The sequence below is a fragment of the Centruroides vittatus genome, unplaced genomic scaffold, assembly GCF_030686945.1.
Source record: "Centruroides vittatus isolate TY-2023 unplaced genomic scaffold, ASM3068694v2 contig_2920, whole genome shotgun sequence".
Classification (NCBI taxonomy): Eukaryota; Metazoa; Arthropoda; class Arachnida; order Scorpiones; family Buthidae; genus Centruroides; species Centruroides vittatus.
Genome location: NW_027121859.1, coordinates 44645 through 65273, shown reverse-complemented (window position 1 = coordinate 65273; position 20629 = coordinate 44645). Strand labels below are relative to the sequence as shown.

The 20629-nt window shown below is 25.2% G+C and overlaps 1 protein-coding gene across 2 annotated transcripts; it reads left to right on the top strand.

Moving 5' to 3' along the window:
• The first annotated feature begins 1608 nt into the window (after window positions 1-1608).
• Window positions 1609-20403, top strand: LOC136972475 (uncharacterized). Of its 2 annotated transcripts, none has more exons than XM_067267070.1 (2): window positions 1609-1971; window positions 19601-20403. In XM_067267070.1, exon 2 carries the CDS (start codon window positions 19616-19618, stop codon window positions 20276-20278), a length of 663 nt encoding a protein of 220 aa, XP_067123171.1. In that variant the 5' UTR covers window positions 1609-1971; window positions 19601-19615; the 3' UTR covers window positions 20279-20403. The 2 variants fall into 2 exon arrangements, with proteins under 2 accessions (XP_067123171.1, XP_067123172.1); XM_067267071.1 differs by lacking the exon at window positions 1609-1971 and adding an exon at window positions 12978-13128.
• The last annotated feature ends 226 nt before the right edge of the window (window positions 20404-20629 follow it).

The following is a 20629-nucleotide window of genomic DNA, read 5'->3' as shown; positions in this document are numbered from 1 at the left end:
TTGAAGTACAATAGGAGACGATCAATATCGTGATACTGTAGAGTATTAAAGTTTAAGAATTATATTTCTTATGGAAAGAATATTGATAATATTGATTAGAATAACCATTTCATTTTCTCGAATTTTTATTTAAAAATATATTATTATTATTATTATTATTATGAAAAACTTAATTATAAGTTACACGTACTCTTCTTTATAAAATGTAATTTTTGTTATACATATGTATATAAACCTATTAATTTAATTATATGTATACAGTATCGGTTTGTCCACTAGGCACGTAAAACACAGGCCTAGGGACCTCGAGAAAACAGGCATTCTAAAGAAATTAAGTAATCTGATCGTATAAGTCATAGTTTATAAATAATTTTATAGATACAATTAGGTGTTATTAGTTTATGTTGAGGTAAAATTATGTAGAGGGAACCCCTATATCCCGGGCCTATGGTCTGAAAGCTCTTTATTTGCCACTGTTCCTGTTCTTAATCCACCACTGTAGTTATTAAATTACACATACACACCTACACACACTGTATATAAGTGTGTGTATGTGTAATATAATAAGGAATATTTAAGAAAAACTGACAGAAAATATAAAAATATTCAATTTTCATCCTTTCCGAGAGAGGTTTTTACTGATTTTTAAACTAAACATTTACAATATTTGTATTTCTAAGTCAATATAGACTCTCAGACGCTTTAATAAGATTTATTATATCATAATGTACATAATTGTGTATTATCAAATATACCTAAGCATTATTATTATTATTTAACTGTTTAACTACGTTTAAACTTTATATGAGTCTATTTAATTATTAATAGAATTTAACTTAATAAGAGTTACAATAATGAATTAGTAATATTTACAGTTTTATGATCGAATTGAAAAGGACTTTTTTTTAAAAAATATTCTATTATCTTCTATATATTTTTGGAAAAGTTTCAAGGTAAAGATTATTTAAGTAATGTAATAATAAGAATTTTGCATTTTTCTCCACTTAACATTTTTATCTCAAGGATTACTGATAATTTTATTTATTTATTTATTTTTCAATTCTTTATATATTATAGCAAGAAATACATTTCATTCCAAACGAATCTTCTTTTGTATCTTTCAAAAAATAAATTTTACATTGTACCTTTAGTACAAAAGATAAATTTTTCAAAGTCCACTTAAAAAATTTAAGAACAAATTGGAAATATATTTTTAGATATAATTTAACAATTTTAAGTAATATTTTGTTATAGTTTTTTAATTTAATATTATATATATATATATATCTGTTGTGTTTTCAATGTGTAATTTTCATAGTGGTGTGCATCGAGGATCCACCCTGGAAAATAAAAAATAAAATTAAAAAAAAATAAAAATAATAGTAATAATAATCTAAAGATTTCGATTAATATAATATACGTAATTTAATTTTCGTAAAGTTGTAATAAAGATGATAATTACTGAATTTACAGAAGTTTTATCCCGTCTTTTACAGATCCAGATTTTCTTTCACGTAATGATCGAAAATTCCATCATCCAACCAACCCACCCAGCATCCCAACAGTTTCCTTTATCGACCAAAAGAGGGAGTTTGCGCTGTAGGGACATGGTTCAGTATCCACTGTTTCATTTCTCCTAGGCAGCTGTAACCTTTTGAAGCTTTGAAAAGCTTCCTGTCTCTCACCGTTATGGAAGAATATGCTTAAGAAAGCAATGACATGCTATGAGGGAAAAACTCATTCAGTAGTTTTACGTCCGACTTGGAATAACTTTATAGCAAACAACACCGCGGACATGGTGCAGAAAATCATGTTTAATGTTGTTTGTTACCCTGTATCGTTGCGGGGTGCGACAACTCTAAGGAACATCGATAGTGACTTGCCAGGATTTTGTTGAATCGTTTATTTTAATCTTTTTTTTTTTTGTTTTTAGTTTTAACAAGTGCCAATCTTTTATTACAGAAAAACAAGGTAAGTTTTTTAACCTCTTAAATGGCCTTTTTTTTAAAAAAAATTACTACATTACTAACTTAAAAATTATTTTAGTTTTATTTATATAAATACACTAATGATAATACTTTATTTAATATTTTTAAAGCTAATAAAATACATTCTAACTCATATAAATGTTAATGGTAAGGGTATGTATATATATATACAGAGAGAGAGAGAGAGAGAGAGAGAATATTCTGAACGATTTTTATAGTTTATAACGTTATAAATATTAAAATATTTTAAGTTAAAATTTGACATTTGTAAATTTATTTTTTTTTTGTATGATTCATGCAGTAAATTTTCTTTGCTCCTTATTTATTTTTTCACTAAACCTTCTCTCGTTATTATCCTTTAAAGCATGAAAAAAGCTTAACGATTTTTGAATATAGTTTATCGATTTTTGCCTTCTTAGAAGCGAAATTTCTTACTTTTTATTCATAAATCAATTTCGATTTTATAAAATTATTATTTAATTATATCGGAATAAATAATAATCTTTACAAAAATTAAATCCAAATGTTATTTTTACTCTCCTTTTAAAATCTATATATAAACTGTAATTTTAAATAGTAAAAAAAAAAAGTTTTTATCTTAATAATAGATTTAATATATAACTTATGACATAAACAAATAAATGATAAAGGTTTATTAACCATTCAGTGTTTTCTTTTAATCTTTTTTCCACGTAGAAAATCATCTTAATTTTAAAAATATCCCTAAACCGCTTATAATTATTTTAAAATAATTGTTTTATAGATTTTTTATATGTCGGCAAGTTTTTTAAATATTAGAAGAATAATTTAAAATCAATTTTAAAAGTTTAATTGAATATACTTATATACTTAATTATAATTTTTTAAAAAAAATTTAGTATTATTTTATTCACTTATAATATATTTAAGCGAAGAAAATAATAATAAATTTTTTTATAAAATATTCTTCGTAATTATATTTAATCGATTTTATATATTACAATGTACTTTTTATCTTATTAAATATTATTTTGTAAAATTAAAAAATTAAATTACTAAATAAAATTGTAAAAACTAAATCAGAATATTTATAATAATGTTTTTTTTTTATATTATTCTCGGTAGTATTAAGTTTATACTGTGAACAATTCATTCAGTGAAAATTTATCTTGTCTCAGCATATAAAACAAGCTAAAGTAAAAATACAATTTACTTATAAAGAGTACATGCGTGCGGGAATTATAATGATAAAAGATCATATAATGGAGGAGTTCCGTAGAAAATGCTTTTACCCTTTCCGATTTCTATCAGAGAAAAATAGAATAAAAAATCTGACACAAAAAAAACACATCATAGCGAATCACTGATTGACACAACGTTCGTTTTCAATCAATAAACATGTCATAACTTGTTATTGAAAAGCGTGCCGCTTTCGTCGAGATGTTAAAGATTATAAAGTACTTATAAAACAGTAGAAACTCAGTGTATTTATCGTATATATGATACTCAATAATCTTAAAACTGAAGAATAAGTGTAGTGGAAGACAGCTTAGAAGAATTATCGATTGATGGTGTTGCGGTTCCTGTTGATGCTGTTATGCGTTTGGATAATGCAGAATAGCGACAAAATCATTTTCCATATTAAAAATTATAACTTATTTCTTTTTCTTTTCTTTTTAAATCTGATATTAAGAAAATTATACTAATAAATATTGACGATTTTATTTTGCTCTTTCTGAAAATGGCTCTTCTTCATCTTCCTCATCCCAGAAACTTATTTCAATTTTGTCAATTGTCTTAGAATTAATGTAACGTATAATAATTTCGACTTATTTTAAAATTCTTAATTGATTTATACCTCTTATTCTGAATCTGTATCATCTATTTTCGTTGACTGTCGCTACGTCTGAAGTAAATACAATTTGATTAAATGTATTTAAATCTTAATGCAATAGTAAAATATTAAAAATTTATATTAAAATTTCCGTAAAATAAAAATTTCGGATTAGATTAGCATATAAAGATGATAATAAATTACTGATTTATTATCTTTTTAAATATTTTTAATGTTTAAAACTCTATACGAGCGTAATTTGTTTTAAAAATTACGTAAAATTCGTATGTACTGTTATAATTTTTATTTGTAAGATTTCTAACGATAGGATCGAAAAAATTGATTGTGATCCTATTTTTTCCTTTATTATTTGATTCGTAATCAATTACCTTCGAGAAAAGAAATGCAGAAAAGTCAGGAAAGATAAAGATGATAAAAAGGAATAAGAAAGATTTTTTTTTTTTATAAAATAAAATCGGAAAAAAAAATACAAATATATTTTATTTTCAGAAATAACATTCTAAAATTCAAAAGAAATAAGTTTTTTGATATAAAAATATATTAACCTTTTCGAGTACTTAAAATTTTTCATGTAAATTCATTCCTTAATTTTATATATATATATAATTAAATTACGACAAAGTATATAAATTCTCGTTTAATATATATATATTCTTTAAAACAGCCGTTTAAAGCTTAATTAATTCATGATATTCGTTAAAAAAAAATCCAATAATATCAGCTCACATTATAAGTGAAGAAGAGAACTTTTCATTATCGCCACATAAAAAACTCAAAAGTTTTTATATATTATTCATATACATATATGGTGTATAAAAGTTCTCACTTTTCATCTAGGATATATGAGAAAAACTTTTCATTTTATTTTTTAAACAGCGTAAATAATTCAAATTTACAATTTAAAGCATTCCTTCTTCTAAAATTTTACTGCATATATATGTATATATTTCTTAAATATTAAAATAAAAGAACGTCATACGAAATAGTTCGTGATCGTATGTTATAAATGAATTATAGATATAATAATTTCTTCGATAACTACACATTTCTTATAATTTTTTTACGTTATAAGAGAGAATAAAATTTTAAAAAGTATAAAAATTCTTTTTATTCTTCCTCTCAAAAAATTAAAAAAAAAATTCCTGATGACTTGGACACGTCAAGCATCTTGTCACTTTTAATATTTAATAGATACTTCAATCTTTATATATATATATATATATAATTCATGTTATAATAATTTTTAAGTTAATCTTTTCAATATTTTAAAGTCTTAAAGAATATAGAATTAATTTTTTTTTAAATGTGTATAAATTAAAATAGATTCTTATGTGGAGATTTAATTCATATTTTAAAGCTTCGGTTTTTATTTAGAATAAAATTAAAATTTGAAGAGGGTTTTCCCCCCGTTCTTCTAATGTATTAATAATGTTTTTTGGGTTAAGTATGAATAGTTTAAACGTTCTTTAAAGAAGGACTAAAGTTGAATTGAAAAACGTAACCTTGGTGAAACGATTTCATTTTAATAAAACAGTACTCTTGAACTTTGATATTAAATTTCCTGAAAAAGTTTTCGAACAGTCTTCAATAATAAAAAAGGAAAATATATATATATATATATTATATATATATAAAATATATATATATATATTTACATTATTACATAATATTATATTTCAATATATATATATATATTTCTTATATTAACATGACCCTAACTAGAAGTACATAGTTTTTAGAGAAGTTCTGGTTAATGTTTCAAGCTCATTTCAATATAAAATTGGATGTATTTATCGAAAAAAATATATATAAATTTAAATTTTAAATATTATTAATATATATATATATATAAATAAAAAATATTCACGTTTTATATGGAAATTCAACAAGGATTTGGTTCAGATTTTAAGCGTAAGATGCGAAGTGTAATGGGGCATTGGCTATTTTAGATGATAGAAGCCCTGTGAGAGTTTGGTCTTATTCAGAAAGTTAAAAGGGTGTGAATAGCGATAAAGATTGATGTATCAAAATCGAGGTGAGGGACCGTTAAGTAAGAGTCGAAGAACTGATCCGATAAAGAACACGGGTTGCTATGAAAACCGAGAAGACATACGATGAAGTAATGTGACATTTTTATCATGCTAAATTTATTTAGATTTAATATAAATTCTACACAACTATGACATGAAAATTCTTTTAGAGTTCAGTTTCCTCGACGTTTGATTTACATTAATCGGTTAGATAAGTTCAAATGTTCATTAGGCGTAAAGATATAAACTAGTTTTCTTCTAACTAGCTGGTGCAGTTCCAATATTTTCGCTTGTTTCTTTCGTTTTTTTCCTCCCTCTTATTATTATTATTATTATTATTATTATATATTAGTTCCACATAAATTCACAGACAACAACTTTTCGTTGAACTCTTACCGACTGATAATGTTCTTTTCAGTTTCAGCTTATCTGTTCGTTCTCACTCGGTGAACAGATTTATATATTTCCAGAAATCTGTTAAAGTTTATCTGGAATTCGTAAAAAAACAGTAGAAGATTTCTGAGTGTTCTGTAAAAAAAATTATAATTAAGATAAATGATTGCACGTACAGTAATTATAATTGATTAATTAAATATCATAATCAAGAAATTTTTTTTAATTATTTATCCATCTTCTTATTTCTTCGGATGAGATTTAATTCCAGAGAAAAAAAAAATGATTTTTTTTCTATATTTTATGTAATTTTAATAATTAATTTTTGTTGATGTTTGAATTTTTGACATTTTTATAATAGTCTTGAGACTAAAATTGTTTGAAATTTAACTCTTCTAACGTAAAATCTTCCAGTTAATGTAATTATAAAGCATCAAATTCATTTTAAATATCTTAAATTCCACAAATAATTTAATAATTATAAACTGAAAATGAATAATTAAAAATTATTCCTTCAATATATTAATGGGATTTTTATTTATTTACATTTTATTTATTTATTTATTTATTTATCTATAAAAAATTTGTTTGAATTTTTGATTTTCGGATATTAACGAAAATATTATTTAATAAATAATAGAATATAAATTATTAAATGGTAAAAAATAAGATAATAAAATGATAATAATATAACGTAATTTTTGACAATTCTCTACATATAAACATCCCTTTCTAAGCGTTACTTCTTTAAAAAAAATGGCCTACCAGTGGCCGAGTGGATAAAACTACCGCAAATTGGTAATTTGTAGAGGGTTTTAATCTCCCTAGTCAGCCCTTTGTTGTTTTTAGGGTTTTCTTCACATATCTAACACTTTCTCATAGGAGATCATCTCGGAATGTACCCATTTGACACTTCGTCCTTGTACAGTACATTGCCTTATCTCACCAATCTTTTAATCTTAAAAAAAATGATCTGACTGTAAATTTATCTTTTAAATTATCTTTAAATCATTTCAGAAGAATTTATTTTAACTGTAAAATAGTCTAAAATTCGATTTTCACTCAAGAAAGTAGAGTTTTCTCTCTGTCGAATTTTCTTCTCGAATAAAGATATCAATTCCTATATTTTTTCCCATTAAAATTTCATTATAAAATTATTCATTCTATAAAAGACAAGATAAATTAATCTTGCGATACTTCACAAAATGTGATACCAAATTAAGAATATAATCACTTAAACTCCTACATTTAAAATATTAAGAATTGCACATGTCAAAATTAAAAGGTGTGAGGAAATAATAATAATTATTGTTATAATTTGAATCTCTAAATATTATAAAATTCTCGTTAGGAAGAAGATAAATTTCATATCTTTCACAATAAATTATGGTGCAAACAATTTGGAAATTTGAAATTATTTTCAATTCAACAAGTGATTATTTTACATTTTGAATATAGAATAAAACGGTGTTAAATTGCGTTAAATAAAAATAAAATTATAATAGAATATATGTAAAAACATAAAATTTTTTACTTTTATTTTAAATTCTATAGTTTCCTTTTATTAAAATTTTCATAAAAAAAGAATATTAAATGAGTTTTGCCGTAGGAAAAATGAAAGATCAGGAATAGCCTGACAGAAAATTCTCATTTCTTAATCCACATTTAGTTTAATAAATTCTGTTTTTATAAATAATTACAACAGAAAACTTATTATTATTATTATTAAAACGTTTTTAATTTCTATTATTAAAAAAAATTTTCATCATTATTACTTTTTTTTATTGATAAAAATTGCTATTATAAGTAGAATACAGCAGGAAAAGAAAGCGAGAATGCAATTTAAAAGTTTCGATTTAAAAATAAATAAATAAATATTTTTCCATTAATAATTTTATATTTTAATATCATATAAACATTAATTTATTTTAACGATGAAGACTGCAAAATGTAGTAAATAAGGAAATTACCAGAGAAACTTGAAGCATCACTTCATTCAGGTAAATGTACTGTACTGACCAAACTAGATCAGCAGTGAAAACTATAAAATAATTAATGGCTGATGGATTAAAAACTGTTATAATAAATAGTTTTTTATTGTTACATTAATTACTTTCATTAATTTCAGTTTTGGTGTATTTTTATTTAAGTGGCTACTAAAAATTGTTTGAATATGCTGATGTTAATAAAGTTATTGTAATTTCTCCATAAAAAAACAGAAAAGAAAAATGTAATTGCGACATAATGTAACACTGAAATTTCATACAATGTGTCCATTTTCCAGTTAACTTATTTTTTCTCAAGTTTGTCTATTCTTAGAACTATAGGCTATCGTTTGCGATATTTAATGTATGTGTTTTTATTTTAATAAACGAATGTATTAAAATGAATGTAAGTGTAAAATTTACATTGTGTCTATTCATCATTATTATCCTGTTTTAGCATTTTGCTGCAGGGTCAATTTGGTAAAGCCTCTCCATCTTGTTCGATCTTTTTGCCACTCGTCCTCTGCCACCTCCTCCCGGTCCACTCTTCTCTTTCTCTCTCTCTCTCCTTGGATTATTCTCTTCCTCCATCTCCTTCTTGGTTTTTCTCTTGGTCTTTTTCCATCTCTTTCATCTGTCTTCATCTCTACGATCATCTTTTCCTTTTCATCCTTTTACACTTGACCAAACCACTGTATACAATATCTTCTATTCCGACCACATTCTCATTCTTTTCTACATTATATCGTTTCTAATTTTATCTCTTCGTTTCACTTCCATTGCACTCCTCAAAACTTCATACCCGTAGTCATTATTTCACTTCACGTTTCCTCACTGTCCAAGTACTATTTGTACTGTACGTAATACCTTTCATAGAATATTCTCTTGTACAGTATTTAACAAGTAACCTCCCTCCTCTATAGGTTACTTTCTAAAACTGATCTTCTACTCCGTTAAAATATACATAAAGTATGAATTCTTTAAAAAGAAAATATAGATATGCCTATTATGTAACAGATTTTATAACTTTAATTTTCAAGTAAATATTTGTTTAAAAATTTCTAATCCCGATTCAAATATTTGCCTTACAATTTCAAAATAAAGAAAAATTCATATTATCTTTTAAAAATAAATAAAATACGTCGCTTGCGATTTAGTTTTATATATATATGTGTTTGTTTTTTATTGATTATTCGAAATTTTTCCTGAAGATTTAAATGACTTTTTTAAAATATAAATTTAAACTTTACCTTTATAATAAATTTTGTGTAAATATTTAATCTATGAAGCTGTTTTAATGCATAAGTCTATGAGAAATTATCTAACGTGGTTCTCACTGGCAACCTACAATTAATAAATCGCATCTTCTGAATTGAAAGGCATTCTCTTATACAATGCATCAAAGATATTCGTGTGTATTGATTTAATGGTTGAGTTTGGCATATCTAAAATACGGCATTAAAGCTGAGTAAATCGTATTGATTTGCGCGATTTACTCGCTAAATTTACCATTTTCTTGAACTTACAGGCAACGAGTTGCTGAACTTTCCCGGCAACATTTTGTAGCGCCATATTTTAGTAAAAAGAACTTTTTATATTTTTAATTATTATAAAAATGACAAAAAAATCTAAGTTTGAGGAAAGGGATAAGTTTTAAAATAAATCTGTAAATGATAATAACGAGTAAAATCATCATTAAGTCCAATCCGACTAGGGATATGACACGACACCCTTTATCTTCCCACCTCCTCGACCATTAATTACCAAAATTTAATAGCATTAATCCTCTTAATACACAAACCTCTGTACAAAATTTCAGAAATTTTCGACAAAAAATACAAGAGTTATTAAGCTTCAAAGAGGGTGAACAAAATCATGCCTGAAAAATCTTGAGGGGGGGGTCATTTTTTGATCGATCGTCGTACTCTCCTTCTGTTACATATAACAGAAGGAAAACTAAAAATTTCTAAATTATATTATTTTATTCTATAAAATTTCTATAAAAAATAAGAGAGAAAAAGGCGTTTAAGAACTTTGTTTTTCTCTCAAACTAGATAGATAAGAGATGACATTTAACGAAATTAGAACTCGCCATGATGTTTAGTAGCTTGCTTTTCGCTTCCTTTTTTTTAAATTTTATAGATTTTGGCTGAATATTTTATTATTTATGAGTCTAAAGTTCGTATAGTTATCAATAAGTTATTTTGTCGATGTAGAAATACAGCAAATGGATGAAGTTTGACTCGTATTCAGCTGATCATTTATGAATGAACCTATCACTTCGTACATGTTCCAAAGAGTAAAGAGTAAATGAAACTAAATAGCACTAATATATCCAAAAAAAAGTATATTAAATTATTAATTTTATAAAAAATAAATTTATATAATAATAATAATAATTTGAAATGAGTTACAGTTAAATTTAAATTTAGCCTTCGAAACAATACTGAATCGAATGTAGTGTTAAACGGTACTTCAAACAATACAAATTATACAGTAATGAGGCCTTTTATTCTCGATTTTATTCTCCGTCCTGAGAGCATTAAGAAGGCCTTTTTATCACACACATAAGTTTACCAGGCCCACAATGGAAACTGTCAGGTGATGAGAAAGGACGTACAAGCTCATGACAGATAAAAAAATATATTAAAAAAAAAACAATTTTTCACTCCAAAAAAATTATAACTGAATTATTAATTTTTTTATGTCATGTTTTATTTATTATTTAAGATCTATTTTAAGAAAAACATTCCGATAAGAAATTTATAGCATACGGCGTGGGGGAAAGTAAAGAAATAACGTAAAATATGACTTCTATTTTATACATTTAATAAATATATTTTTTTTTATAATGATAAATTTCACGAGAGATGCCCGCATTTAATTTAAATCTCAACCATTTAATTAATTAAATTAATAAATAAAATTTTAAAAGTTATTTTAAATTCTAAACTAAATGAAATTAAATAGAAAAATTAACACACACACACACAAAAATTAACTGGTTTTATTAAATTATTATTAATTTAATCATTTTAAACGATGTAAAAAAAGTTTAATTCATTATACAATAATTTATTCTTAATTATATTTAATGTATTATTCTCATTAATTTTATTTTTGTAGCATCTTCATCATTAAGTGATGGATTACGTTACGTTTAAAGTTTTATTTGAGTTGTACTTTTTTATTTTTATTTTTTAAAGTAAATTCGGTTGAAATTGCAAGAGTAGGGTTTTCTTCCTACGATAAATACACTTTATCACGATATCTCGTGAGGATATTTTTGTATCTAGCAGTCTAATTTACCTTCTGGAGATTTTTCATATTTTTCTTTTCTCGAAAATTTTATACTCAAGTTATTAACTGAAAGTGAGGATATATTTTGTTATTCCTTTATAATTTCTTAATTAAAAATGAGTCATTTTTTGTATCTTTTTTTAAAATTTTAATTCTAGACGTTACGTAATTAGTCTAGACAGAAATCATCAGAAAATAGCGATTTTTATGAACAATAATTGGGAAAAATGTAATGTTATTGAGTGTCGAATTACAGAGATTTTTTCCCCTTTTTTGATTTTTCCATCTGTTCTTATTGGAGTGAAATAATTCATAAATTCTTCTACTAAAGTAAACTCAAATTTAATTCTTTTTAGCTTTATTAATAGAGTTTTTATATTACAGTAAAACCTGTTTAAAGCGGAAGACGTCAGTAACTCTGTGTAGAATTTTTGTTTTATAAAGGTTACGTTTTTAAATCAATTCCTCCAGAAAATTGGGGAGAAATAGCAGTACTTTTTACTCTTTTTTTTTCTTCTAGATAATGTACTATTATAGCAAAGTGTGGTTATCCTAAAGTCCTCAAGTTACAGCACTAATTTAGATACTGTTACGCCGAAAAATTCCACTTTACTTAGGTTATGTTAAGCAGAGCCCACCAGTAGGGGTGAATAATTTTCTGGAAGATGGTCGTGTGGGTCCTGCCTCACCTACGAGGTGGCGTGGAGTTTTTCGGGTTTTCTTCACGTCCCTAACACCTAACTTGGGGCCGGTTTCCCATAGAAGGTCCTCCCGGTAGGCATCATCCCGAAAAAATTCTCCATTTCCGCGTAAGGCAGGTTCTCGACTTCTAATAGTATTAAATATAGAAAATCGTCCGTACCGAGGTTTATTTTCTGTTTAAATCTGTTTACGGAGCCCGTTTTAGACAGGTTTTACTGAAATTTGGTAAAAAATAATTTATACCTCGTTAAATTAATTTAATTTTAAGTAAATTTATAGGATAATTATATGAAATTAAGTTATATATACTGACGAATTGGTAATTTCTACGACAAAATAATCAAAATTTCAATCGAAAATTGAATAATTTCTGCATGAGTAGTATTCGATTATGTTCTTTAATGGAGTAAAGCAATTTACATTATTATAATAATTTATTTTATATTTTAAAAAAAAGGAAGTAATATATTACTTAATTGGAAAATATAAAGAGAATTTATACATTTAAAATATTGGATTTTTTACAATTATTATTTCTAATTTTAGATCTCATTAAAGATTTCCTTCCCCCCTCTTTCTAATTTCTCCTATAACTCGATTATGTTAACAGGTAGTTGTATAATGTTTTTACATTATACAACTACCTGTTGTGTATTTATATACACTATTCTGTATTCGGAAGATATATTTAAGTAAATTAATTGAATTTTTCTTTTAGATAAACATCATTTATGTGTATTTATACACAGTTTAGATAGAAAAGAAAGTATCTATGCAGCGATTAAAGGGAGTCATGTACTATTCTAAATGACAGCTATGTTGCGGAAAACAATACTCAAGAGTCAATTTGTTTGTTCCCAGGGACATCAAGAAAAACTTTTGCTCATTTTTAGAAGGTATTTGGCTTGTTATTTGGGTGTTTGGTCTATTGATTCTCTAGTGGCTAACTTCTCTTTTCGTTTTCTAAGGAAATAGAGAAGTTATTTTATTTTCTGTTCTTGTTTTCTTTCTTCTGACTTGTTTACTGCATTCATTCCCGAATGTATCAATCATACTAATGCTAAACGTTCATTGAAACAGATATGAAGGCACTACACGTGATTAGAAAACGGTCTTTTATGTAACAATTTGCTATAATTATATTCCAGTTACAGTATATAAATGTACATACAAGCTTTCTGTTATACTAATGAAGATTTTGGGAGTGAATTTGTGTAATATTATTGAATTTTTCGTCAATTTAAATATTGTTTTTTTATACAAAATTTCGTTTTTTTTATTTAAAAAATAATAAAATGAATGAAACTTAATAAAATTTTATAGATGAATAATAAAACTTTATAACTTTATTAAAGTATTTTAAATTTTTGTATGATGATGATGATGATGATGATGCTGATTGTTAAATACGATGAAAGTGGATAAAGTCACTGCATATATAAAAACGTTTTACTATATTGCGTTATAAAATTACACGTTTAAATACATAAAAATTAATTAATTTTCTTCTAAATATTAAAAAATAATAATAATAATTTTTACTGTTAAAAACATTTAAAAACTCCTCACTTTAATCTTTCTTTTAGTGTTTAAATAAATTATGTGTCTCCATTTTATTGGTATAAAAATACCTCTTATATATATATATATATAAAAGATATTCAGTTATTAGACTTATTCGTCACGTAAATATTTTATGTAGAATAAAAATTATTCACTTTGCTATCACCTGTGTTGGTTTTCTTAATCATACTTTATAAAAATGTTTCGAGAATTTGGCACATATTCTGATCTTTTAGGTCACAGTATCATTATTAATTTCATTCGAGTTATAAATAGATTAATCCACTCTACATGATTTTCTCTTACGTTTTCTCTTGTCTCTTTCTAAATTTTTAATACGACGTTTAACATACATTTATTGAATTTATTCATACATCTAGTGCATATAAATGTCGTGAACATTTTTACTATGTTACTAAGCACTTTCTTAAAATATATAAAATATTTAAACGTTTTTTAATGAATTTTTTTATTAGTAAAACGTTCATTTCATCATTTAAAAATGAATTTAAAAGAATTATAATGATTAATTATTATTTTATATATTTTAAAGCTTATTTACATATTTTTTAACGTTTAATTTCGAAGAAGTTTTATAAATTCTTATAACTTTAAATGGAATAAAAATATATTTACTGATATATTTATTATAAGAAACATATAAAAACCATTTTAAAATATAGAGATTTTTCTTGTTTAAAAAAGACTTTTTCTTTCTTACATTTCTTTCCATCAATAATATTTATCTTTATTCTTTGTCGTGGAGTCTGGAATTTATATAAACAAGTAGAATTGTGGATGTTTCTCAAATATTCTTTGTATATATATACACAAACACACCATTTTTTAAAGTTAAATTTAGATATGGGATGAATGAGAAATGTGTTTTCTTGTATTCCTCCTTTGTAACATTTGATGATAACACCGAAAGCAAAAGAAAGGGAAGAAATTAGTTTGTATTCACGTAAACAAACTAATGGAGAAATTTTTATATTAAAAATGTCTTTCTGTAAAGAAACAAAATTTATATGAATAAGCATAGATTATTTTCTAACTATTTCAATATAATTAGTGGCTTCGTGATACTACTTCTTTGTTTTTCCTCATTCAAAATTCATTGATGGAGGCTTAAATATAGAAACTTGTTTAAAACTTTGTTGTTGATCATTATCAATTTTATTTTATTTTATTTTTTCTTTTTATAAAATAATAAAATGTATTTAAAACTTTGTAAAATTGTAGAAGATTTTCTTCAAAATGTAAACAAGATTAAGCTGTTAATCATCTTGTTTCTTTTAATATAAAGAAAACGAATTACAACTTCGCAAGAATGACTTTTAACTTAAGTACAATTAATATTTGTTACGTTATTAAATAATATACAAAATTAAATATTAATATATATATATATAATTAAGCATTTATTAATTAATAATTGATTATTTATCGATGTTTTACCGTTCGTATTAACATAATATTAATTTAAACATTTAAGAAAGTACAGATGTTATTTTAATTAATTAATTAAATATTGCTTAAAAATTTAATTCGTTTTATTTATAAACGAAACAAATAAATAAATTCAAGCTTTTAATTAATTAAAAAAGTAAATCGTGTTTAATTATTAATATAATTATTGCCTTTTATTACAATTTAGAAGTGATGTAATTAGAACTAAACTCTAATATGGTTATAAGTTATTTAATAATTATTATTATATATTTAAAACAGTTAACAGTGTCTCTTATTAAAGGAATGAAACACGTTTAATGTCAAGGAAACGATTTTTCCATTAAATCATTAGGTTAAATTTATAATATAAATTGAAAAAAAAAATGGAGTAAAACTTTCGATCACTTAAATAAATTTAAAATTTTTAATAATAATAATAATAATAAAAGTATTTTTTTAGAAAATCTATTTATTGTCGTAGCAATAACATTTTCATTTAACAAATTCACTCAATTCGATCGGTCTGGGTCCTACGAAATAAAATTATTCCTACACTTGAGTAGCACATGCGTACAATGATACAACCTCTGCAGCTTTATGCTGCATCGACGTAGATTTAAATGTAAGACAAAAGTATCGATAGAAATCCTCCATTTTCTTACTAAATACACAAATATATCGAATTTCTAACAATTTTTAGCATTTATTTGTTCGGAAACGATCACTTTTAAGGCGCCAATTGTGTCATTTATCATGTAAGGTAGCACAGATTTTTAGAAACAGTGCCAAAAGTAGAAATAAATTCTCCACTTTCTATATATATTTATAAGTATATAAAATTCGATAAATTTTTAATAAATTCGTTTAATAGTTTATTCTTTAAAAAATATATATATAAATATTTCGAGATTAAATAATTTTTTAAAAGGAGAGGTTAAAAAGGGGGGATTTTAAACACTTTAAAGGGGGGTAAATTTGCATTTTAACGTGACTTACATAAATTTAAGCACGCTTAATTTTAAAAAAGCGTCATTATTCGTTAAATTTCGTAGAATAAAGAAGTAAAGATGGAGGAGAAGAGCGTGTAATATATTATTTTTTTTTTTAAGCGTAATTTTTAAAGAGTAATGGTCGAGTATTGTGTAAAAATAAAAGAAACGCCTTCACGAAGCTTTGGCTTATTTCTAAAATGGCAAGTTTTCATGACCTGTATTATCTACAGAGTTGATCTGTTTCCCGGCAGCAGTTCTCTTCAAATAGATCGATAAACGAATGACACTCTATGTGGAGGAAGCCAAGAAAAGACTTCTCATAGACACACACCGTAATGATGTCCAAAAAAGGAAACAAAAAAAAAAAAAAAACATTTTAAAAAAGAATAGAATGCCAGAAATAATATAAATTATTATTCATATTTTCCCCTCCCTTCTCGGTTTGTGTAAACAAATTTAAATTGGGAAAGGTTGTAGCAATTTCTGAATGTGATAATTTAAGTAAAATATTTATATATATATATTTTTTCTTTAGAAGTATTCGTAAAACTTTGTTTTCTCATATATTGACTTTTCTCACATATCCAGCTTTTCTTTGTTGACATAAGATTCCTTTTTTTTTTTTATTTTCTGAAAAATATCCTTTGATGCAGCAGGATCAAAGTGATAAGTTATTGTAACGGTAATCGATCAATGCTACTGTTATTGCGTTACACTTTTGTATAACTTACAATACAGTAATATTGATAAATAACTTAGGAAAATATTTGTGGCGAAATAATTAAGATGATTTATTGCATCATGCAATCTTTTAATTCTTCTCTCACATAAAAAAATACCTCATTTATCACATAGAATAAGATAGATGAACAATTTGTACTGATGTATTCATTTACAATATATATATTAAAAAATATATTATTAATTATATTTAATTGCGAGCTTATTATACATTAAAAATTGTTGAGAACTTTATAAAAGTTTTTCGAGTGTTTGCTTCATTAATCTCTATACTAATAATACTGATTGACATTCTAAGTTGGATGGGAGAATTATAGTTAATTGGACCTCTAAACTAATTAAATATTCTTTATTCCTGATTAAGAAACTATAGATAAAGGGATTTTGAATATATTTTTTTCTTTTTTTTTTGTGAAAAAATATTGTTAATAAGAGAGTTAGATTATTTAAAACTGTGAGAAAAAAATTACCTGCTCGGTCATTTATTTGTAAATAAATATATTTAAGTAATTAATTTATTCAAAAAACTAATTTAAAATTCATCACTGTTCGTTAATATCTACTTAGAAAATTGTTTTAATTGACCCGAGTAATTTGAAAATTTTTTGCTTGTATTTATTTTAATAATATCCGTTTAAATTTCTTTAAAAATTTTATTTCTTTTTATAATTAAATTTAAAATATATTAAATTTTTTTTATAGAATTTTGTTTGGTTTAAACTCGTCGAATATCTTCTATCTAATGATGAATTGTCGAGAGATGACGGCGATAAATTATTTTCCAATAACATTCAAATTATAATTACTATTCTACAGTAAAAATTTTATGGGTTATCTTAAAAACGTACCGAGTTTCAGTGTTATTTCCTATGTAATTTATCTTTTAAAACACAAGACAGTTGTAGAAATGTAGAAATTCTCAGGTAAATCCTAGGATTTTGATAGTGTACATCATCAATTACTCTACATTCATCTTGGATTATATTTATGCTTGGAGCAAGAATATTAAACCCAATTTATTTGCAGTAGTCAGACACACCCAATGATTCGAAGCTTTCATCCATGTCAAGCTGTCTATTAAGATACGTGTTGACAGATTCATTCAGAAATTTCTCTATTATAATCATTATTCACACATATAAAGCTAACAACACGCGATGTAACATATGTCAATTAATTATGTATAAAGTAGATATTTTTACGAGTTCTTTTATGGAAATGAAGACTCTTTAACACATTATTAAATTATCCTTTAGCTTAACGATCATTCTGTTAAAGTTTTTTAACACTTGAAAGCGGTTTACAGTGTTTGATTTATCATTTTCATGAGCAGAAACAATACGTATATATTCATTAACCATATTCTGTACGTAAAGAATTAGTTGATAATCATAATAAACAGTTGCAGGAAACGATTTTTAAAGTTATTTTATCAAAATTAATCGTTTAAGACATTTTTTTTTCTTCTTTGCAATTGATGAAAAACAGTAACAGCAGTTAAGCAACGATAAAAATAATAGAGAAAATAATGGCACATTCCCCTCTTGGATGAACTTTATTATTTGCTTCGGATTACATCTCACTTCTTGAAAAATATCTACTGATATATCGATAAATATATTACACAACCGAGATTACTTCAACCTAATATACGGCAATTTATTTCTTTCTCTTCTTCTCATACGCTAAAACTAGATTTGTTAGAAGTTTCTAAAGATAATTGCTACATTAATTGAAAATTATTCGAATTGGTATAGGTTATTCAACCTTGATTATTGTCAAGTTTTTCTACTAAAAAAAAAATATATATATATAAGTTTTACATTTATGTTGATATAAAATACTTTTTATCGATTTTACGTCTACATTCAGTAATATCAATACGGTTTAAGGGCATTTTAGACTTTTGAATTTTTTTTCCTTCTTCTTCTTCTTCTTCCTCCTCCTCCTCCTCCTCCTCCTCCTCCTCCTTCTTTCCAAATTTGTTTTATTTTTTTTATATTTTAGCTTATAGGCAAATGCTGTTTGCTTCTGAATTTATAGAATTTGAAAACTCATCTTGTTTATTTTATAATTTTAAGTAATAATTCTTTAAAATAGACAGAAATTTTGTAAATATATATTTATAGAAATGAAGCGTATTGAATTATTAATTTCTCTTTAATTATATACAGAAATTAATTTACTTTCGAATTATTTAATATTAATAATAATTTATATCGTTATAATGCTGGTATTGTAATTAAAATATAGATGAATAATTGAATAAGATTTTCTTTTTAGTTGATTTATTATTAAACATTTTTACTTATTAAAAATTTATCGATGTAATTTTGACATATTTTACTTTAAATAAATTTGAAAATTGTACTCAAATGCTGTTAAAATTTTAACGAATTCTTTGAAATTTATTATTTAAACATCGGCTCGATATTATCAAATAGATCTCTCGAATTCCCAAAAGTTATCAAAAGACATTAATAGAATTAATTCGTTTATTGTACACATTTCTTAACTCCCGCGAGATTATAATAATTTAGAAAATTAATTTAAACAATAGTAATTTTATCAATTTTCGCCATTACTTAATTATATTCATGGTTTATCTATTTATTTACAGGTATAAATAAGCAAGATGATTTCTGCAATGCCAGCTGTGGCCGTAAGGCGCGAAAGGAGGAAGAAAATGGCCAGAGCGGCCAGTCTGGCATCGAGCAGGCAGAGTAGTGTATCGTCATTATCACAAAGTCGGCCAGGTTCTCAAGCCAGAAGACCCACAACGCCCAGTATCAGTACCATCAGCAGCAGTTCTCAACCCAGTTATGTCAGTACCATAACGTTACACAGGAGAACCCGCGATCCACACGAGATCGAAAAACAGAAACTGAAATTTTTAATGCGCATCGGAACCATTCTTATCGCTTCTGGCATCGTTTTGGTGTTTATAAGTGTGGCAATCAGCATACCAGGGACACAAAAGATCGGATTTGTTTTTATCGGTATAGGATGCGTACTTTGTCTTATCAAAGTTGTGTTCTCCACATCTCAAACACCCACAGTTAAAAAATTAGCCGCATCGAAGTCGGGTAGTGCAGCGTACATGCCACCAAGTACAGTAACCACACCGGCTTCGGAAGACAGCGAATTTACTAGTCTCCTATCGAGGAGACTTCCACTTTCTCCATCCCAAGAAACTAATTTGACTGTCCACACCACTCACACTTGTTCAACACCAATGAGCCTGAACAGTATTCCAGAAATGCAAATTCTTGTGACGGATGAACGCGAGAGGTACTAAATATTCTATAAATCCTCTTTCACTTTCACTTTTCTCTGTCTCTTATTTAAAAAAAACCTAAAAATATAACAAAACAACAACGTTATAACCGTCTTCCAGTGTTATTTTAGGCTGGCAGACACATATATAGTGTTGCATAATGCAACGATCCAAGCAATACTATTAATTATATATAAATAAATATATATATATATAGAATATAGAAAATTTATTCTCTTAGCTTTGATAGAATAATTGTATGTTCTTAAATTTCATTCTGTGTACAGTAAATGCATTGAATGCAATTGTAATCGACGATATTTTCCATATATCGAGAATGAGATGGTGATGAATATTCAATATATTAAGAAA